Source organism: Poecilia mexicana, unplaced genomic scaffold (genome assembly GCF_051168715.1).
Source record: "Poecilia mexicana isolate PSO_F unplaced genomic scaffold, ASM5116871v1 scaffold_23, whole genome shotgun sequence".
In the NCBI taxonomy this organism is placed as follows: Eukaryota; Metazoa; Chordata; class Actinopteri; order Cyprinodontiformes; family Poeciliidae; genus Poecilia; species Poecilia mexicana.
Genome location: NW_028263392.1, coordinates 13,555,120 through 13,578,700, shown reverse-complemented (window position 1 = coordinate 13,578,700; position 23,581 = coordinate 13,555,120). Strand labels below are relative to the sequence as shown.

General features: G+C 38.7%; 1 protein-coding gene across 1 annotated transcript; it reads right to left on the bottom strand.

Annotated features, from left to right (window-relative positions):
* Positions 1-9: 9 nt before the first annotated feature.
* LOC106918625 (liprin-beta-1-like) lies at positions 10-23,056 on the bottom strand. Its single transcript, XM_014988522.2, has 25 exons — positions 22,878-23,056; positions 13,415-13,494; positions 11,327-11,532; positions 9,827-9,907; positions 8,868-8,981; positions 8,667-8,777; positions 7,511-7,603; positions 6,748-6,847; positions 5,391-5,452; positions 5,249-5,315; positions 4,941-5,059; positions 4,709-4,782; positions 3,811-3,865; positions 3,532-3,667; positions 3,152-3,287; positions 2,953-3,075; positions 2,287-2,437; positions 2,031-2,142; positions 1,857-1,945; positions 1,593-1,715; positions 1,395-1,520; positions 1,134-1,322; positions 895-1,053; positions 748-813; positions 10-665 (listed from the first exon to the last, which is right to left on the bottom strand). The coding sequence occupies exons 2-25, from the start codon at positions 13,476-13,478 to the stop codon at positions 582-584; spliced, it is 2,640 nt and encodes an 879-aa protein (XP_014844008.2). The 5' UTR covers positions 13,479-13,494; positions 22,878-23,056; the 3' UTR covers positions 10-581.
* Positions 23,057-23,581: the final 525 nt, after the last annotated feature.

Genomic DNA, 23,581 nt, shown 5'->3' with positions numbered 1-23,581 from the left:
AGTTAAACATTTATTTCTTCACTTTTATTACCAAAACAATTCAAATTCAAAGATTTGGTTTCTAAAAAAGGTTCTTTGGTTACAAGTTGCTCACTTAGTGACTTCCTGCTTCACAGTTTTTGGCTTAAAGGGACAGTGCAGGATTTTTTTAAAATGAAAGTATGTTAAAGTTTAAGCAGATGCGTCTTGCCTTTCAACACAGAAGTCCAGTCTTAAAATTACTTCAAGGCATCTAACTGCTTAGAACTTAACATAAGCTCAGTACTATCCCTTTAACCTCAATGTAGCTTACAGTGGCACAAATGTTTAACTTTTCTCTGGAGTAGCTATGAGCAGTCATAATTCACTCCTGAAACTACAATGATTTCTCTAAGGTGAAGGTGAAACTCAACTCTATATTGCAGGTAAGACACTGACTGCTCAGAACTACTCCACAGAAAGCTGCTGAACCTACATTTATTGTAACAAATCAGCCTCCTCTACTGCAAACAAAATAACTATTTTCAGTTCATGCATATTGTGAGAAACCTCAATAAATACAGAATGGAGACTAAATACTTTGGTCAGGTGTAACCTGGTTCTCAGGAGGAGTTGAGAGCTTCTGCGTTATCCTCAGAGGGACAAATTGAGATCACCTGGAACAGCTCTTCCTCCTTCAGCATGCTCTGAAACACAAACAGGAAGTAACATTTCACATTTCCAGTAAATATGGAAACCTTGTGCTAGAATATCAGCTGGGCCTCGTACCGTCAGGTTGTTGATTCCCTCTGAAAACGCTCCAATCTCTCTTACTGTTCCTTCAGAATCCTCCATCTGTGTGGAAAAGGAGGCACGGCTCAGATTTTACTTAGTAAACCTAATCTAGAATGACTTGCAGTGGAAACGCCTCTCTACCTGCTCCAAGTGGTCCAGAGTTTCTTCGTAGATGTGGACGTTTCTCTGGAAGCTGCTGCTCTTCGGCATCTCCACGTTCATGGGACAGATGTAATCCTCTCCGTCGTCATGACGTTTCCTCCTCAGGGAGCCAAAACCACCAAAAGATGAACGTCTTGGCTGAAACAAACAAGTTCTGCAAGTGTAAGTTGTCCAAAAAGATTAAATCACAGAAGCGGATTTGCAGAGCGATTAATTACCTTAACCTTAGCGGTCGCTGTGAGGACGCTGTAATCCGGGTTTTCCAGACATTCCTGTTTGATTCGCTGCGCCTCTGAGCCGACCAGCAGGTGGAAGTGTGTGGCCAGGTGGCGCCTCAGCAGGGTTTTACTGGGAGGAATGTTGAGCAGGAGGGCGAGCGCTTCCACGTTGAATCGAGGCTCCAACACCTTCAAGACACACAAAGCAGTTAGTCGATTCGATTCTGGAGGTTCCCGACTATAAACACATCAGGTTTTCACCATCAGTCCTCCATGAACTCCGCTCCCTCTAAGGTTGGGCGCGTATTCTGCCAGATCCACAGAGCGCAGCCACTCCATCACTCTGTGGTTGGTCCACCGAGAGATCTCAGCCGGCGTGATGTTGCTCTGCACAAACGAAATGAAATATTAGAAAGCATCAGCTGTGAATCCGAGCAGAAATGTCAGGCTTCGTAATACCTCATCAGAAGGGCGGCGCCTCAGACAGTTGGGTTCGTAGGAGTTCAGACGCAGAACCTGGATGGCTCTCTTGATGCTGAGGTGATGAAGAACACTCCCAACCTTCAGAGACAGCAGGTCTTCCTACAAAGGATGAAGAAACAGCATAACATTTACAAACTACTTGATTCAGGTGTTTTAAAAGCAGAGAATGGAGTTTGACTACTGGAGAAACATTCTTTTATTATCCAAACTTAAGAATCTTGTTAAAAGCTCCCAGCTCACCACTGTCATGTAGTGCAACATGCGTCCATCAACTCGGGCTTCATCAAAGTTGCTCTTGTACTGCGGGAGGCCGATGTCGTCCAGCCATCCTGGAAAAGAAAACAGAAACCATCAGTGCAGAAACTAAACAAGCTGCTGGAGACAGCAGATCTGCTCTGAAGCACCGACACTCACTGGTGACCCAGTTGTGGTCCAGTTTGCCCTGAAGGTCATCGCCCTCTGAGCCAAGAGCCTGCAGGGCGAGCTGCAGCTTCTTCCTGTGGAGAGGCAGCTTCATTCCCAACTCCTAACAGGGAAAACAGAGTTTCAGAGTAAATCTACTTAAGGTGAATCACATCCTGTTTAATCTCTTAATAAAATACATGAATCTTACAACAGTGTGACTCATTAAAACAAGTGACGTAACTTGTGAACAGGAAACAACTCCCACCTTCTCCAGATCATGTTGTGATGCCTGCAGTAAAGTTTGTCCCGATTTGACCCAGTTCTGACCCTGAGCTGCATACAAGCCCAGGCCCTGCTCCTGTAGCCAGGCACAAACATCCTCCTTCCTCCACCGAGAGAAAGGAACATCAACAGCCCTGAACACAGACACACAACTCTTATCAGCAAATTAAATCCTAACAATCATTCACACAAAATGGTGCAAATGGGGCCAAAGTGAAAAAACAGGTCTTAAATTAAATTGTTAATGTGCTGGTTCCGGTCGGATAACTTTAAACTCATAAGGTATGCTCCACTATTAGTATACATGTTTACTTCTGCAATCACTGACACTTCTTCATGGCGCTCTCTGCATTTGGCGTTACTGCGCCCTCTACTGCAAATGTGGCACACCGCCAGGCTGTTTGCAGTTCACATACAAGTTGCATATATTTGGACATAATCTGATTTCACAAAAAAATTGGAATCGAGCATTAAAGCCTGCAGTGTTAACGTAGCATTAGTTTGGTATAAACTAAATATCAATAAAAGTACAGAATTTTTTTATTTTAGACCAAATTTGACCTCATCAAGAAAGTTATTTTCATGAGTTATTAATTTACTGTTATATTTAAACAGTTGGTACAAGTAATTATTGCAAATCTCAACTTACTTGTGTTTTGAGTCGCGTGACCAGCCGAGCCGAGGCCCGGCAGTGGCTCTGACTCCGCCCCTCCTGAACTCCGTCTCAGCCCCATCGTCCAGGTTAAACGAGGTGGAGTGGCTTCTCTTTAGCCTGCAAGAGACGCATGTTTAAACACACAAACTCATGTGAGCCCAAGTCAAAGATCACACTGTACACCGTGCTTTACCTGCCAAAGAATTTCCTGAACCCGCTCGACTTCTTCTTGGCTTCTGGAGACGACGGAAGAGGAGCTGCGTTGCGGGGTTTCTGTGGAGGAACACCAGCGAGGTCGAGGTGATCTGTGCCTTTACGTTCAGTCTCAGCTGTCAAAGACAAAGCGAGATCAGAGTTTGATTCATTTAACCTCATAAAATATTTAAATGCATGCATTTTTTTACACTGATTTGCTGTCATGTAGAAAAAAAAACATGATGTCTCCATCGTCACTGCAGAATCTATTTTAGGCATCATTCTTAATTAATAATGACACTAGGTGCATTCAGTGGTACTCCAGGTCCAGTATCAGTTTAGAAGCATGTAAAAGTGATTAAAAAATGTTCTGCTCACCCAGGTTGGGTGCACTGGCTGTCTGTTTGCCGCCACGCAGCTTAAAAAAGCCACGACCAAATGAAGCACGAATTTTCTTGCTGCCAAAATTCCCGTCACTTATGTTCCCCTTAGCAGTTCCTGATTTGTTCTTAACCTAAAAGAAATAAAAATGAAAATCAACCACTAGATGGCAGCAGAGGTAGTTACATGAAAGCTGGAGAATCAAAGTTCAATAAAATATTTATCTTTAAATAAATTATAGAAATATAGCACTATGTGCTGTTCAGGTGGTTCTACCTGCTCAGTGCTGCCAGATACAGCTAAACCGTCACCATGTGAATCATCTGAGGAGCTGAAAAAACAAACATCCACTGAGAAACCAGCAAATGGGAACAGAAGGAAAACGCATCATGAATCAAGTTCTCCTTTCCACAAACTGAGCTACGGTGAAGAAGACAAACACAAACTGCTTTTATCCTCAACTAGTTTTGCTCACAAGTTATTTAATGTTTATGTGCAGAGGAGAAAATCTGAAGATGGTGGCGTTGAGGTTTCATTTGCTCAATTTTTTAAACAGAAAATTACAGAAATCATCAGAGTGAGGATGCAAACATTTCATTAGGACAAACGATCAGCAGCAGGTTCTGCTAGTGGGCTCATATAAACAATCAGTTTAAGTAAAATCACATGGTTTTTGGTGCTGGAACAAACTTAACCTAATGACTTTATAGTGTTTCAGTAGAGTAAACCACAAGGTTGAGAAAGGAAGAGGTAAATGCTAAAGTTTTCACTCCTCTTGCAATTTTCCACCTTTACTTGTTCAACAACTAAAAACTTTAATGTATTGGGATTTTATGTGGAAGACCACACAAAATAAAACTGATTAAAATGTTTTTTAAAAAAGGTGTCATTTGTACTAATTTAAAAACAAAATGCTTGTTTATCAAATTCAAGACTCATCTTAATTCTTGTCAAGTTAGTACATAAGGAAAAGAGAAACTGTCTTATAATAAACATTTCTAAGCATTAAAAGAGGTTCTATTTGCACATTATGTTCAAGTGAAACTTAACGTGTCCCACAGCACAGTGACTCAAAAATGTTCCAAAGCAAATGGACAAGAAAACAGGCCAGATTAGTAATAATAAGGAAGTGAGCAATAAAGTTCAGCCAATTTATGTCTTAAATTAGTTTTACCTTTGTGCTGCTTGCAGCTGTCTTTCTCTGTCCAGTTCATTCATTTCAGAGAGCACTGCTATGCATGGTATGGACTGAAAAAACAGGAAAAAATGATTAATTCAGAACAGAAGCTCTGAACTCTTCGGGGAGACCATTTCAGAGTGGGAGGCCGAGGTTGGAGCTTTTCTAAAGGAAGTCTCCAGTCTGGGGTTCATCCTGTGTCAGCTGTTTGGACAGAGTTTGCGTTTACCTCATCGCAGCTCCTTCCTGCCTCCCCCTCCAGCTCCAGGGTGACCTGATCCACCTCCATGGACAGAGAAAGCGAGGGATCATCTGTTATATCAGCGTAGTCGTCGTCTTTCAGCTTCTCTGTGAGAGAGCAGTTCGTACAGTCATGCACTGAACCACAAAGAGCTATAATCTCCTATCAGAGCTTAGTCATCCTTTAAGGCTCTAAGAAAAATACTCTGCAGTCAGATATAGTTTTAAGGGTCTAACATCATGGTGGGTTTGTTTGCACTTTATGAGTAATATCTGCAGAGTGAACGATCCTCTCACCTCTGACCAGCTCCTGCACTCTCCTGCACTTCGTCAGTGATTCCTCCAGCTCTTTAATCCTTCTCTCCTGCAGACAGACACAAAAGCTGAAGTCGTGACGCATCTGGGAGGCTGGAGCAGCTGCCGACATGCTGCTCTGTACCTTCTCATCGTTCTCTGACGTCAGCAACTCCAACACCCTCTTCATTTTCACCATCTCTGTATCTGGACAGATGAAAAAACAAAAGTTTTGTTCAAGAAGTTTAGCTCCAACTCCGTGTGGCTCTGAAAGGAGCCAATGAAAACAAGAAATAATGAAGTCAACAGGGACTCAGGTTGCAGGGCAGCAAGGTTCTTATTTCAGCGTGTTGGTGCTAAAAGCCTGGACCAGTCAGTCAAATCTTTCCAGTCTCGAGTTCCCACACTAACCAGCTCTTTTAGTGGAAGAGATGGTTTACATGACTAAAGTTCATTTGTCCGATTTTTAAAGTATAAATCCCAAAGCTCACCATTTAGTTATGAAATATATGAGCAGATGGATAAATAAAAAAATCTACATTTACAACCCTGACAATCCTCTTCATGAGACCGCCTTCAGAAACCAGTGTCTTCAGTCAGAGGCTTCTTTAAAGTCACTGTAACACAGACTGCTACAAGATTCATTACAATAACTCATTGAGGAATTTGAACTAATATCAGTTACAACAACATTTAATTTCCCTTTAGGAATGTAAATATAAATCAATGGATGGATTCATAAATAAATAGAGGGACTGGGAAACATCAACAAATATTTCTTAGTTGCTCCATGAACTGGTAAATTTATCTGCTACTGAACAAGGAAGTCCCTCCCTCATGAATTTTTTTCACATTAATGGATAATCGTTTCTCAAAAACATTGAGTTTAAGTAACTGCCTACTCCCGCCTGCAGGTGGCAGTATTTCTTCTTTCTACCACATAGCCGCCTGCCATCTTTCTTCCTCTATATCAATAATTTGGAAAGGGTTTAATAAGGAAAACATATTGTAAAATTCCTTGGAAATATTTCTAAAGTGGTCCCACAAAATCAGTGATTTTGACTGCAAAAAAAAAAAAAAAAAAATCGGAAACAATCGCAAAATCCTGGAGGAGCCGACTAGAGAATTACTTCAGGACTTTACGTCGGTTCAACATGTAAAAGATGTTCACCAATTCCATGGAATAAAAGAAAAATATTTTCAGTGTTCAAATGATCTCGAGGATCCTAACAAAAACCTACAGAGACCAAATTTGCTTGATGATTTCATCTTTAAAACTGCAGGGATGAGATAAAGTCAGCTGAGGGTGGAAGGAGAAACCTAACGATGTGTTTGGAGTGAGATAAAAAACCAATTCACAACAAGACATGAAATTAGTTTAACTGTAATTAATACAGAAAACAGATGACACTCTGTAAGAATGATTATTTTCTCCAAGTGTTAGAGGGCAAGAAATGAGAAAAGAAACAAGGAATTCAGATTGTTGTGAAAACATTTCACACCTCTTTCTGCCCCCGCGATTTTGTTGTGGGTCTCTCCCTTCAGCCTCCTCAGCTCAAGGTCTCGCTCCTCCAGATGCCTCTGCAGATCCTGCAGCTCCTCCTGAACAGAGTCATGGTCAAAATGATTCAAACTGCAGCAACAGGAACATGAAGAAGAGTCACATCTGATTAGACATGAACCAGGAAGTTTGTTCCATTTTTCATCGTTTCTGACTGAGAGGCCGAGGAAGGACAGCAACATGTTCCGCTTGTATACATTTACCTTAAAAAAACTGTCCAGAAATCAGCCCTTCAATTAACCAAATCAGAATCACAAGTTTGTAAAGTGGATAAGTTAGTATTTTAATTTGTGCTACCGACAGCATTCAGTGCAAACGTATGCAATTCAATGCATCAAGCTGGTAAAACATGCAGAAGATGGAAGATGCTAAAGAATTACTCCTATCCAAAAGATGAATGTGCAGAAAACTCAAGCAGCACTCATTGAGGCACTTACAAGAGTGTGATCAAAGTCAGGAAAGCAGTGTTCAGCAGGTGAGAAGTAGCAGCTCTTGGAAAGAACAAACAGGCTGGAGACTAAACCTTCACCTCGCTGAAGCGCTTTGAGTTCCACTTTGGATGCTTAAAAGGTAAGCAGGTTGCAGAAAGACATTAAGAAAACAGAAGAAGAAGATCAGGAGCAAAGCTAAGAGCTCGAGAATGAAATCATAAGCAGAGATGATTAGATGGGAGTAAGTTATGGTTGTTAAAAACAAACACTCACTTTGGCTCCTTTTAGTTTCTTCTCACACTGCAGTCTTTCATTCTCCATGTCAGTCAGCCTGAACCTCAGGTCTGTCACTTCCTGGTACAAACCCTACCGAGGGAACAGAAAGATGAAATTATTAATAAACAGACACAAAAAAAACACACATGCAGAGACTTGATTCTAGTATTAAGCAATAAAACAAACATAAAAAAGAGGTGCAGAGGAGAGATGAGACTGAAGTTCTCAAACCAGGAGTCAGAAACTTTTTCCTGGCAGAAAAGACAAATTTCTGTTTTATTTCTAACTAGAATGGATTTTAGCACAACAGTTAAAGTTCATTTGTTTTGCACATTTCAGCAATACGGCAGTTTAAATGCTTTACATGATAAAAAAAAAACTGGAGTGGCAAAATAAAGCAGTAAGTGAAGGTTGGACTAGAATTAATCTATGTTCCAGTTATTAATTAAATACAACTTTACAAATCCTGACTTTGAAACCGTTTTTATGCGTCTCTGAATGTTCAGGTCCGTCACACACCCAGGGTTTGGGCCTGATCAGTAGTTTCTATCTGTAAAACTGCTTCTACAAGTTTCACCAACTGAAGTTTAAGAGCTTTTGATTTGAGTCTGATTTTTGATCACTTTTTTCTCGTTTGTGTTGCAAATCTGCCTTGTTATGGTGACGGTATCTATGCAATGTGTGTCTGCCAGGTAATTCCACATGATGATTGTAGGAGTTTGATTGAAAGTGCTGATAGAAAGAAAAATAAACATTCATAGATGAATAACAGTTTTTGTGCTGTAAGAGTCTTAAAAAAAACCCACACATCCTATTCCAGGCAGTAAAACCACACAATGGAAACTGACTTTTACTCTGGAAAGCTGAAATCTGAGTGGGTGGATGGGGGTAGGGGGGATTGTGTCAGGAAACAGCTGCTGGAGTAAGAAGGGAGTTTGGGCCTCCTTTGTGACCCCCTAAAACAGTTCAACCAACACCACATGACAGATCCGAGTCCTCAAGCCGAGCGAAACGGACCTTTGTGACTCTAAAAACAATGAACGGACTGGACGGCCGCCAGGATTCATGGTGCAGGTGCAGCTTCAAAAGATATCTGCCCCACTTCACAGCCACTGAAAGTACATTTTCAAACAGCGGATGGGGGGCGTCTTACTTCGTTGCCCCTGTGATCTCTCTCCAAAGTGGCCAGCTTCAGCTTCAGACTCGACACCTCCGTCATCAGCTCCAGCTTCTGGGTCTCCAACGCCGTCCGGTTTAGCAGCTCCTGATGGTCAGTAAAGTAGCACAGCCTTTCCTAAAACAGTAACAGATTTCATTTCCAGTCGTCTACATTTAATGACTGTGGCGGCCTCACCTGCTGAAGCAGCTCCTCTGCAGCGTTCAGCTTCTCCCGATGAAGCTCCAGACTTTTATCCAAGTCCCGGATCTTCTCTCCCTGCACCTCCACCTGGTCTGTCAACACACTGACCTGCAGTAACGACGACTTCAATTAGGATGTTTAAAAATGTGAAATTATGGAGCTTAACCTGACTTGATCCCAATATTAAGAACAAAGCTTTGCAATCTAATGAACCATTAAAAATATATATATATTTTTAGTCTCATTTTTAGTCCAAATATCTTAATACACTTGAAATGAGAAAAACTACCTTACAAGTACCTTTTCAGCAAGATACAGGAGTTTGTTTTAAGTAAATAATTCCTTAATATTGATGAAAAAATTCTAGTTCCATTAGCAGATCATTTCACTTATAACTTGGGGAAATCGTCTTGTCATAATAAACTTAACTGCCAATGAAACTGGTACTTTTTCATAAAAACACTTGATAAGATTTGGTGTTTTTGCAGCGAAAACAAAAAAAACAATTACAAGTTTATGTGACACTGGAAAATTGGAGAACCACAACCAATGATTAGGCTAATGAAAACATTATAGAGATAAATAAAAAAATAAGAACCTGACTTTCTAACCCTTATCTGGTATGAATGAAAACTCGACAGACTTGGTTTTTTTTTCCATATTTGCAGAAAAATGAAAGATGAAGGATATAATTATAGTCGTAGTGTATTTCCATTATTTCATGCATAGCAGCTTGAAATTATATCTATTATAACCACTATAATAGTTCAATTTTTGGTCTTTTTTAAGTATTTCATGCTTAAATTTGTACAGACATCTAAAATGTTGCCCCTTTCCCACCAGAAAACTTTAGCTAACTACGCAGTAAGTTTATACAATCAAACCAAATTGGATATTTGTTAGCAATTGTTGTGTTTTGCAACAATGAATGGAAGTTTTTCTTCTTCACAAACCTGCAGAATAAGGCACTCTTTGTCACTCTCCAGCCGTGAAAGGCGTTCTTGGTAGACGGCCTCAGAGCCGTGGACGTTGGTCTGAAAGAAACGCAACAGGCCGTCATTTCTGCCGTTTGTCACAAAGGAAGCCAAAATTCATATTTCAAAGGAATCAACAAAGGATGGGTGAAAAACATAAAAATATCGAGGGCATAATTACTTTAGGAAGAGCATCAATTTGTTCATTTTTATCATTGTGTGCAACAACAAAAGGCCTGAAATGCAGCAATCAAAATCTCAGTTTGCAAAAAAAGAAAACAAAAACAGAATCTCAACACTGGAGTCACATGAACACAATGGTGAGTTTCCTGTGATGAGATGAATGCGCCGTCTTTATTTTATTCTCCTTTATCTCAGCCGTCAGCAAATAGGATGACTTGCTAAGATTTGGGCCAATAAAAAACCTCTAAGGATTCTTTAATTGCATGTTTCAGGCCACTGTATATGCTATCTGAACAAAAAAAATAATCAATTGACGCCATAAATGTAGGAATTTAGTTAAATATGCAATTAAAGCTGACAGTAAATTACATTGTGGAAATTCCCCAAATGTTTTGGTACACCATGGCGAGTCAATGATGAATCTGAGGTCTCGTCTTAATCTGTTCAGGAAAAATCATGTCTTGCAAATGATCAAGATTCCTGGGTTTTGGCTCAAATCTAAATTCAATAAGAACCAAATTCTTCAGCTGTTTTATACATATGATTAACAATCAAAGTTCCTACTTGGTTTTCAGGCCAAAATTTAAAGTTACTACAAAGTTCTCCATCATATTTCAGACCATTTTCAGAGTGGAAATATGAAAGTAGATCAGGATTTAGATATGGACCTTGAAATAAAACTTAAATTAGTAGGAGAGGACACTGAACCACTAGGTGGAAACTACTGGCAGACTTCTTCTCTCAAACTTTTATTTCACTGGTAATCAGAGAAACCTGAGAAGACGCCTCAGCTTCACCTGCTCTGCATGTTTGGTGCCACAAATTAGTGAGTAATGAAGATAATGAGACATTAAACCATGATGCTCACCTCTAGCAGCTAACACAGCTCAGAGCGTAAACAGTAATGTCAAGCATCCTCCTCTTGCAGAAAAATAAATATTTACATATGTTCTGCTTCATAATTCTTTCTTGCTTGACTACATTTTTAAAGAGGAAAATCATTTTAACTCCTTTTTCTCCTTTTTCATACTCCTCTGGGTCTGAAAATTTACTTTAAATTCATACATCTCCATATTGAGTCGGAACGCTACAGCCTCTGTAAGACATTATTCATCTTTCCTCCTCCGTGTTTTATCAGAACCAGTCGGGTCTCTGCAACGACAGCGGCTGAAATCCCTCCATCTTTCACTGCGTCATTAAAGCAGTGGGAATGAAGTGGCTCCAGTGGTTTAAACACAGACATCAATTACAGCTTAGGAAGCCTCCAGGTCGTAAAAATCCCTCTCCTCCTCTTACTGTCCGTCCGTGCAGCCACTCTGCCAGCCCCTCTGCGGTGGAGTCTGGGATCTGACAGCGCAGGTTGTCCCGCTCCTCGTTGTCCATCAGCTCCAGCGCCGCTCTGAGGTCCTCCAGCAGGTGAAGCACGCGGAAGCCACCCAGGAAGGGAGACGTGGGCGACTGGCAGTCAAACAGCCCGTTGGAGTAATCGATGGCCTTGGAGCCTTCAGGAGCAGACAGAAGAGTTACAAGGCAGCTAAATTTATTTCTGATGAGTCAGAAAAGAAAAAGTCAAAGCGAAGATGGACCTAGAAGGAATTGAAATCAGGGTGAAAACCTAAATGAGAATCAAATTTGTTCCCAGACGCATTGAAGCTGCACTTTAAGTTTTCAGAAAGATTTATGATTGAACACTTTCAGTGTTAATCTGTGGGAGGAGAGAGCAGAATGTAAAGAAATACAGCTTTTTACACAACTGGGTTTTTACTTCCGTTTCCAAAATGTGCCGGTTTTATACGGTAACAAAGTGGAGAACAGCCTCATGTCCATTAAACCCAAGTCACATGACGAAGTAAACTAGCTTTGTTGTGTCCCTATTAATCTGAATTTTAGAGAGCTTTCTCACTAAAACTGGCTTTAAATGATGGCAAATGCAGATGAAGGCTTGAACTTTACTAAAACAACGTAGCTCCAGATTCAGCACATTTCCAATTTATATGAAGAGGCTCAATGCTAAGATGATCAGTGCCTTCATTTGCAACTAATTGAGCAGGAAAGTGATGTTATTTGAAAGCATTACTATCTTGGGGTTGAAGCTAATTCAAATTAATCAGTTTATCTTAAATTTCTTTTCACTTTGTGACATTTCAACCATCAATCAGAATGTAATCCATTTGCATTTATGATTAGTTTATCCTCATTTTACCATTAGAGAAAATTCCTAGAAATGTTTCCACTTCAGTGCATCAATAAAAAAAGATTTATAAGGTCAAATGATAATTTTTTTAAATTTCAAGTATATACTAATATTTAGGCTAAATTTTGCCCACAGAAGTGATAATATTGTTGCTTGAGACCGTTTTCAAGTAATATAAAGGTAATAATGGCATAATATTAATAATAATAATAATAATAATAATAATAAAAGAACCCATTATCAAAGATCAATAAACTTTGCATTCTAATGAACATTTAACACTGGAACTGGAAGACATTTTAAATATAAAAAAAAACAGAAATAAAATTAAAATTATTGAGTATAAATTTATCATGCGATTAATTGATTTATTGCAACAGGCCTACTGGTGTTTTATTTTGAGATCATCCTTTTCCTAATTGAGCAGCTCAAATTACAGCTTAAGCTCCATGATTACAGTTCATTATATTCTTACTTCAATCCATCAAACAGTATAAATCTTCTCCATGTCTGCATTGTTTCTAATTCTGTCTTCTCCATATGCATCAGAACACACAATGTTCCCATCATGCACCTCTGCCGGCTCCATGCCATCTGTCATCCGTCTTAAATGTCAGCTGTAATCAAGATCTCCCAGATTAACAACGAGGGAGCCGAATAAACAAATGAATACTAAAATATTCAGACAATCACAGCAGCGAGAAGGTGAGGCTGTGGTTTCTGCGGAAACGCGAGAGACTGGTGGGTGTCATGTGATCAGCCGCCGCGCTCCCATTGGAAAGGTCAGCGCTATAATTACACACATCAGCGGAAAAGTGGGGACTGTAAATCTGTAGGCTGGTCCGCTCATCTGCAGCAGTGGAAGTACACCGAGCAAGAGCCAAAAGTTCATATTCCAAACTCAGAGCTTGAATAGTCATCAGCTTCCACCAATGCAGGGACGACGGAAACTTCCTGTAATCTCTCTCATGCAGAGACGCGAAGATCCAGAGGCAGTTTGAGACAAATTCAGAACTCCTCCATTTCACAAACTCATTATTAAAGCAAAAGTAGGAGAAGTAGGAGGACAAGGAGTCACAGTTAACTAGAGAGTGGCCTTCGCAGCCTGCAGCTTAACGTCTTCCAGATGGGAACAGACCCCATAGCATGTCCTGCCCACTTAAATAAAAGCTCATGTTTAGAGGGGTTACCTGCGATGATCCCATCCATCTGCTCCAGGGCCGCTGCCAACATCTCACTGGCGTCTGACATCATCTTCTGCTCGACGGATCTGAAAGAGGGGAAGATTTAAGCTCAGCTCCAAACCAGCAACTGCACAAATGCTATTTCAGCTTTATTAGCAGATTTCACCTGATGATAAATCTAAGAATAAAAGGAAAAGTATTGTGAGAGTTCATCTTCTGTGTTCTGGAAACAGTAGGGCGGGTCTGGCTGCCCTGCAGCGTCGAGTCAGATTTGCTTTGCAAAAAGTTTAAACAATCCTTCCTGTTGCATAAATAAATTTATCCAATTCATAAAAGTAAGTAGCAGCCAAGTAGGGCCAAACAATAACAGGTGGACTCCAATAAATCAAAATATGAAAAAGTTCAATTACTTCAGCAAAAGTTTTATACATTAAAACTTCAGGTATTTTTGATATATAAAGCTTTCAAGTAATGAAAACCCATAGTTCAATTTATCTAAACATTTAAATATTACTTTAGCCCAATATAAAAATGATCAATCATAGAAGATAGTCACTGCAATCCTCCTCAAGGGAGTTGGGCTTTCAAAAGCTCACTGATGAAAACCCTGACTGTTTAGAGTGTTATGTGCAGGAATGTTTATGAAAAATTAAGTGGAAGGAAAAAATGTGTTCAGCACTTGGACTAAAACGGTCATGTTTTGCCATAATATGCCACTCCTGCACCAGCGACAAGAGGATGATGGGATTTTTGTGTTATTTTCTGTGAAACTGAATTTTGAGTTCTCACTAACCGTCAGCCATAATCATCCAGATTAATAGAAAAACACTTGAAAAATGACCCTGAGAGGCACTTACCCAGCTGTTCTTAATTAAAACCAAAAACCACAGCAGCAATTACAGTTTCTACAGATCTCTGCTAAACAACCACCACAAATCTGCAGCCTTGTATATCAGTAATCAGCGTGTAATAATGCGAGCGCTCCGCTATACCATGTCAGGCCTCAGCTACACTGTGAGAATCCAGCCTGGAAGTCGTTCAGAAGGATGTTTTGAGCCACTACGTGAGGAAAAACAGGAAAGACGAGCCACTTCCGTCGAGCGGGGGGAGAATAATGAGCAAATTACTCACATGAAATCCTCAAAACTGTAATCTTAACTGCAGCATGAAGCAAATCCATGAGAAAATCTAACAATTTTGCTGAGCTGATTATGAGAAACAAGTCTGTTATGTTGACTTGCAATGATTAGATGCATTCTTTTTCTTGATTTACATTAAATAAAAAGAGGAATTGTATTATCAGGAATTGTACATCAGCTTGGTACAGGGTCTCGTTCTTCTCCAAAACTGCATCAAATTAACCCTGCAGGCCTTTCAGCCTCGGAGACAAAAACAAAGTGATCTCCACTCCAGGACTCATTACCCAGCAGGCTGCGTTTCCGGTGCTGCTATCGGGAATTAAAGTACTATTCTCCCAGGGGTCTCCAGTCTTACAGCGTTGGCATGATCGGCATCTCAAACCTCCATAACAAAGCTGGACAGCATCCCCATGACTGCTCAACACGCATCACATGTCATCTGTAGCTAAAGTGAGCCACTCATCACTCCCAGCAAAATGTGATTTGCAGAAATGGAGACAGTGTGAAGTACGCACAGCGCCAGGACGCAGCAGGAGGGAGGAAGGGGGCTGGAGCAGCGGCTCTGCTTCATTTCCTCCCGCTCTGGGGTCACCGGGTCAGAACCCTCAGGGTACCAAATGAGCATTAGGAGTATAATTAAACCAATGACCTCAATATGTGAACTTTTAAGGCTTCCTTTAAGCACAAAAGGCAGGAATCTCTTTCAAAATGCCATTCAGATTTGCAGCATCCACCGCAAACGAATTACTGAGCAATAACAGAAAACAACTTGCTTTTCTATTTAACTTTAACGTTGCCCTGAGGAGTTCAGGTTAAGGAGTCCCACAGACGGACATCTTACTGAAGTATTTCCGTAGTTTAATGGGAATCATTCATTCTCAAGGCAGGAGCTTTATTTCTTTAGCTGTTGAGAGAAACCTACTGTATAATAATACATGAATGCTGAAAATAAAATATCCCGTTGCGCTGATTCAGTAAAGATGAAATGAAATCAGCTCAGAGGCAAAGTAGGGGTCGTCTTCAGAAGAAGAAAATGCTTTCATGAGCTCCATGAGAAATCCCCTTTAGCATCCTACAGATAGACTCTTAATAGCACACATGGAAGTAATTTCAGGAAAATATCTTGGGAAACTGAAATCCAATAAGCAGCCGTCGGTGTAGCAGAGGATAGCACATAAAGTTCCCACGTTTAGCCCCTCCACCACGACTGGGACCCCATGCGAGGGCGAAGAAATCCCCCACATTCACATCACAGCTAGTGGCGACGGTTCCCATAAAATAATTTAAGAGATGTTCTAATTTCTAAAGTCTGTCGATTAGCGTCTAGGAACCTTTAATCAAATTTCCATGACTTTGAGTTCCCTTAGGGTATAAATAAAGTGTGACACAAAGACTCCTAAACAGAAGGAAGGAACCAATAGCTTATCTTGGCACAAAAAAACAGTTTTAAATAAGATAATACTATCTTTTGGCTCCATTATAACAGCAGCCTGATACAAAGAATAAGCTTGTTTACACAACTTTTGCTAAATCAATTAAAACATGACATGATGTAATTTTTACTGACAGAAAATAAGATTTTAGCTGAAAATCTGTCATAATTTCTGGTTTATATTTAGAATTGATTAAAGTCGATTAGGCTTCATTTCCCCCTGGGTTATAAGCATCACATGACAGAAGCATTTCTTTTGGCCATTCTTCAAAATAGGATAAACAAGAAAACATTCCATTCAATTAAGGCAATACACATCCAGATCAATAATTACAAACTTTGGTACAACTGGAACTGTGACATACAAGGCTGGATGAGAACCAAAGTTTATCCGGCCACCACAGAAAGAGCAAATATACAGAAACTGGTGGCCTGTTGGGATCAATAAGTCTCCATAGCAACCATCAGACACCATCTACGTGTTTTCCAAATATTGGCAGCTCTAAAACTGATCAATAATAACGACAAGAGTTTTTCAGCAATTACATCTGTACATTTATCTCCCTATAAAATTAAATGCAGCCAAATCAAATGGTTAAATTTGTAGCAAAATTAGTGATTTTCTGACCCGAAACCAAGATGAGATCCCACCACTCAGGTTATCCAAACAAGGGTCTGTTTGGGGGGACTGTGATTGATGACAGAGTCCAGACGCCCACAGTGAGTGGAGGCTGAGCGCTACACACCACTCGCATTCCTGAGCAGGTTAGTCTCCTTTAACGCCTGGTACCAAAATCCCTGCTGACATTTTTGACCTTCCACATTTCAAAACATTTCCAATGATCCAACAACGAAAAACAAAAAAACACTGGAAATGTGTAAATTTATCATCAGCACAGATGAAGCTAGCTTTCAGACCAGAACTGCTCCTTCAGCAGGTATTTTTTCTGCAACCAGAGCCTGAAACATCCTCATTTATCAGTGACATCAGGCCTCTATTGTTGTTCAGCTTGTTTTGACTCTAACACACACACACAGCATCCTGCTCCTGTTAAACCCGCCTCAAAGGAACCCAAAGTGTATTCTGCCCTGATGAGAACAGCATAAACATCTCAGAGTAACTGAATGAAGGAACAAACTTGTTTAAACCAGACCGTCACAGAGATCCAGGATCAGATCAACTAGAATCGGATAAAATCAGGTTTTTAAAAATATGGAGTGAACCTGCAACCATAGACATTTTATATGGATTAGGAAGGTTCCAAACTTTTGGATCACTTTAAAAATGTTCTTAAAGAATGTGGCTAAAACAAATTAAACATAATGGAAAATACAAAACATCTTGATCTGCAGCCAAAAACAACCAAACATTATTCATCTTATCACTCTCCTTCTACGTTTAACTATCCAGTCTCTCCGTCTCTTTTGCAGAGTTTTGGTTTTAACATCAAGCAGCTGGACTGAGAGGCATATAGGGAGAGGAAGGAGTAGAAATCCTAAAAAATAAATACGAGGATAGGATTACTTGCCCATATGCTGAAAAGTTGATCTCCCAGCCTCACTAGCCTCCTTCCATCTGCAGTCTACTTCCAGCTGTGCTGCAGATGTGCAACTCTTAACCAAAGTGGCTCACTGAAGAGGAAGCACTATAATTTCTAGGAAAAATAATGCATCTAGATCCAATGGCATTGCATTATTCATTAACTTAAGAATGAATTCAACATTTTCAGGACTCTATGACAATGTGTGTGTTTCCAGTTGCATATAGTGATGGTGAAACCATGCTGTGTGTTTTTCTTTCCTCATGGCTTTCTGCCAACCAGCTTGTTCCAGACAATGCTTACACTCCTCTATCAAAGATGTTTAAAACGGATGCAGCGACTAAATCCACACACACACACGATCTATAGACGTAACCTAAAGCTTTGAGCGCCATTTATAAGTTTAACCTACATCTAAATCAAAAAATTAGATCATAGAATCATGTCAATCATAGTCTGGTTCAGGCTGACTCTAAATGGAGGCAGGATTTACACAACTGACTTTACATTTAGTCTCCATCCAAAACATTGGTTGGTTAAGACTCAGGCTCTCCTTATTTGGTGTACATGTAGTTTTCTTTGTTATATAGATAAAGATAATTGGGGTAATGAGTAAAAACCTCTATTTCAGAGGTACATAATACAACATCAGCGTTTCCCCCAGTGTATTATAAGCCTGGCAGGCCACCAGGCTTTATTTGTGCCCCTACCAGGCTTAGGATTGCTTATTTTTTAAGTCTCTATAAAATGTTTGCATTTTTAAGACTTCATAGTTGGTGTTCAGGTGTTAATCTTCAAAACTTTCAATAACACATAATCATCAAGTGATATTTTCAAATTTCCTGTCAACTTTAAACATTTTTTAACTCAAAAACACGACGGGCCACAGGATGAATGAGCGCCCTAGCACCCAACCACCAGGCTTAGCAAGTTTTCTGGGGGAAACCTTGATCATCATTAGTATTAAGATCAGGAAATGCAAATGATGTGCTAATAAAAAGGATTGTGATATAATCAAGAACAGATTCAGTGTTTTTGCATATCCTCAGAAATGTCTCCATTTTCTTTTAGATTTATACGCAACTCCAAATCACCTGACTGCTGCTTAGCATTCAGTTTGAAATACAGTTTTTGAGTTTGGCTAAACCGTCCGAGGCTTACCATCTTAAATGGGCAGAAACAACCTGCATTTTTGGGGCCTAAATATTTTGCTAGAAATGGTTCTTACAGGGTTCTTCCATACAATATTCCTAAGTAGTGTGTAGAAGTAGGGATTTTTTACTTCATTTTCCTGAACAAGTCTCAACAGGTGTGGGGAAAAAAAAGAAAATCAGGAACAAAAATGTTCCTAAAGAAGATAAAAATTGGGATAAATTAAGGCTTTTCGTGCTGATTTCATCCAGGAATGGCATTTTTTATTTCTAATTTCCACACATTTCAAATCAAGAGTTCATCCAACCAGTTGTTTTGGTTTAGAAGTAACTGATCGAAGATTTCTGGAAAAATTAAATCTGGAACGCACAATAAAATCCAGATTATACATTACCAGATTAGACGTCGGAAAATTATGGTAACGTTTAGACTACATAGATATGGTGTGAGTTTTGCTGAAAAAGTATGAGATTCTTCATTACTCTTGTCCAGAAGCGGTCCTACCCTGTTTGGCGTCCTGGGCGAACACCCCAAGAAGCCAACTATTATTTAACCTCTGGAGAATTTTTTAAAATACATATATAGAAATGATGCAGATATGAAATTAACTTTTGGATGTTGGCCCCACTTTAAAGCCAAGCTTCCATCAAACACTCCTCTTTTGTTTACCCTCCCCCATGAGAGATGTTCTGGACTTTTAGTCTGAGCTGCTGTGAGGTCAGATTGTTTGACAGAAACGTCAGCCAGATTTAAACTGCTGCTTTATTTCTCTGCAGTGGCGGTGGCCACACTGACGCGCCACACAAACAAGCCTTTGTCTTTCCCAGACTCACATGGTAGCACGGTTACACTGATCTCAAGTTATTGCAGATTTTCCACGTGGCCCCAACTACAGAGGCACAAATCACATTGGAAGAGTGAAAAAATAAAAAAAATAAAGAGCTGGAGGAAATGAGTAAGGCTTCCCAGCTAGCCAAGAAAAACTGCAGATCTTTCCTTTTGTTATCAAGAAGAAGCCAACAGATATGGTGGCTTATGGCTTAATCTCAAAGTTGTTGCTTTAAAGATAAAATAATGCTGAAATAAACAACTTATGCAAAAATAAACCAGAACTAAAAGAGAGGTATCCCAAAGTTCAGGAAGACCTTGACTGACTTGTGACAGGAAGCGCTTCCTGGAACATTGTGGAGAAATGTCTTCCTTCTCAGAAACTTCCATTTTCCTGTAATCCTGAAGCCAACAGTTGAACAGACAACATACATTACATTCGTCACACCAACTCAGACACTGAAGCATCAGCCGAGCTCAATTTAGGGAGGATTTTACACAACTCTTAAGGACAGAAAACATTCCTGTTGCCATGATGATCTGAAGCAAATGTTTTAGATTAAGCTAATATCTTAATTTAATTTTAAAAGCATGTAAACATCCCTATAAATCTGAAAGTGACAGCTTGCTTCTTCCAAAAGACGCCACAGCAAAAATGCAAGGAATGCAGAAAGGATAAAAGGTTCCAGAGACAGAAAGGCCCAGGCAATTTTTGGATGCCTGACTTCAACACAGATAAGGACAGGAAGCTACAAATCTATCAGTATTCTGATAACAAAAACCTAATTTTGTCTTTCTATTACAGTCAAATAGATGTCTCTTTTGTTTAGTCATTATGCAATCTTCAGCCTCCTAACTGAAAAGGTTAGAAAATATCAGTCTAACTTTTTGGAAGACTCGGCCATCAGTTGGATGAGTAAGCTCAGAGTACAAATATGGCTGCAAAGATGGAAGGACACAAAATCCTTTGTTATGATTTCAGTTCTGGGGAAGCCAAGAGAGGAGAGGTACGCATGGCGCTGCCAGAAGGTCCTGCTGATCCTCACCGGGAGGTTTTTATTTAACTCATATTTATAAAACAGAGGTTTGACCTCACAAACTCTACATTGTTTGAAGATAAGATACAGTCATTCTATGTAAATGTTATGTCAACTCCAAGAGTACAAGAACAACAAATGATTGATACACATATGATCAAATAATCAAATGCTGAAACGCTCAGGAAAGGAGCTTAATCAAAAACAAGTTGAGATTGTTAGAAATATTTTACTTGTTGTAGACTCTGGGATTCAGTAAGATCCTTTTTAAGTTTTAATAACCAATATTTGTGCCAAAGTTAATGCTAAAGGTTAATCGTTTGAGTCAATGTTAAAAACATTACGCCGCAGTTTAAAACTCGCATGTACGTTGTGTTGGTCCAAACTGGTGTCCAGTTAAATGAAAATATTAGAATGCATTTTAATTCAGGCATCACATATGGTCTCACCTATATATTTTCAATTGGCTTTATTCTTCATGAAATTACAAATTACCTGGCCGTAGACGGCAGAGATGATGTCTAAACATGTCCCTCTGCTGTATTTCATTGCATTATTGCAAAGAAACATATATTATTGCAGCTTATGAATAATCAGGACTTCTTATTCTATGTTTTGTTTTTTCCTTATTAAGTAGAGTATTGTGCAAAAATGGTACAAAAATCAATGGAAATGTAAAAGTTGCTATTTGGGCAAAAACTGAAGTAAAAACATTTAAGTGAAAATATTAACTTGCATGAATTTTCGAACACATTCAGTGGACAGATGTGTTAATGTTCAGAGGGTGGAAAGTATGAAGGAAAACCGTAAGAATGCTAGCTAGTTAGGAAAAGGAGGGATTTTTATCATTTAATATTTCAATAACTGGTTAGGTTGTGATTAAAAACATATTTTTCTGTCTACCATCATATTTTAAATGCCTAGTGTGTGAAAAATTAAATAGCATCCAAGCAATTTTGTAGCTATAAAAATCCCTTTTGGTCAATGTCCCCCCCATGCATGAAGCTGTTCCTGAACTGCAGAGCTCCTTTAGTGACACACTGCTGCATCCCAGGTGCACAAAGGAGCGTTACTGCAGATCCTTCTATCTAAATATTACAAATTAAGTTTTCTTTTAAATCTCTTCTTGGTCTTTCAGGCCTCAAGTTGACTTCAGTAATTTGTTTTGTTTATTTTAGATAACTTCATTGCTTCTTTAAATCTATGCATATAGATCCGCCAACATATCAACTGACTGATGCTTGTGTTTTCCATTTACCAACGTTCAGTCAGTAGATTAGTAAGCAATGACTTAGCCAGCAATGTTTACGCTGCATGATATATTTAATCAAAATTGTCATCACAATATAAATTGTTCAAAATCGCAATTACAAACAACTAGTTAGATGTAATTATTTCATAGATTTTACTCATATTCTACTTTATGTAAACATTCAATTTAATTCATTTCCTGACCACTTTTTATATAAATCAGATCATTTATTGAACTGACACACTAAGCTGTAACAAAAGCAAACGATAGCTGTAAGGGGCAAAAAGTATTTCTAACAAAAAGCATAAAAATGAATTTTGAAGTGTTTCAGTAACTATATATATATATATATATATATATATATATATATATATATATATATATATATATATATATATATACTAAAAAGTTCTTTTTTAAATATGCTGCACTTATAGTTGTTTTGTCATATTAAATTGGTGTAAAGCTCCTTTGTTTACTACTGGAACAAGATATTAATGAGTATATATCTGGAAAGGTTTAAATCTGCATCATCTGACCTTAATAAATAGCCCATCTCCTCCTAATGACTTACTTAAGGTCCAAGAATAAAACACTCCATTCTTCTGTCCTTCCCTCTCCCCCATTTCATAAAAAAGTGCTTTTTAATAAATTACATTAAAGTTCATACTTTATTCTGCAACTATAAACACTAAATATTCCAAAATGTCTTAACGAAATTGATATTTAAACGCAATACTTCACAGTTATTTAAAGGGCATGTGAAAACAATCAGTGTAAAAGCAAAAAAACACATTCATACCCTACAGATAGTAGATTTAACATTTTCAGTAATTCACATACAATGATTCAGGTGACCAAACGTTCTACTAAGATATATTAAAAAGACCCCAAAACTTTTTACATAAATTAAACAATTAATTTGCAGAGCTAGGGGGTGACTGCTTTTAAATTACACAAAGAAACTGCAGCTGGAGTCGTTAATTAAATTAAGCCAGCACTCCAGCGACGCCAGAACAAACAACCCGTTAACCTTGAATTCTGCCAGAAAACTGAACAAAACTTCAATGAAACTTTGCTCAACTTACCGCTTTCGGTGTAGAAATAGTTTCCGGCTGTATCCTTTATCCTCGAGAAGACTAAAATCCCAAAAAGAGTCCTTATTGACCTTTCACCAGAGGGGCATGCTTCGCCTTCACCTTCCCATTGAATTATCCCAAAGTTTGGGTTCCAGAAAGGAAAAAACGAAATCAAGCTAACGATTCCAAAGTGTTACCGGAAGTTGTGCCTTCAAAATAAAGTTTTTTTTTTTACAGCACTTCCTGTTTCTACTCTGAACAGTTTATTTTTTCATTTTAAAGTGTGAACAAATAGCTTTTAGTAGAATGAAGTATAATTTTCTCTCTCACTTCAACTTCAAAATCCTGTAAAATGTAGTAAAATGTTCAGAAATAAAACAATTAATTTCTGAGACTTTGTGTTTCATTTAAGGCAAAACAAACATATTTTTAGCACCATTCAAGATAATTCAAGGTGTTTTAAAATAAACTAAATAAGTCAGATACATTTATCAAAACACAATGTAATACATTTAACAAAAATAAATAAATAAATAAGGCACTGTTTATTAGATTCAATCATCAGTCAAGTTTCCTTGGCTAAAGGATTTCTGGTATATTTAGAAATTTTGTATCTTATCTTATGCATCACAACTTGACCTTAATCTGATTTTATTATTATTATTATTATTATTATTATTATTATTATTATTATTATTATTATTATTATTCAA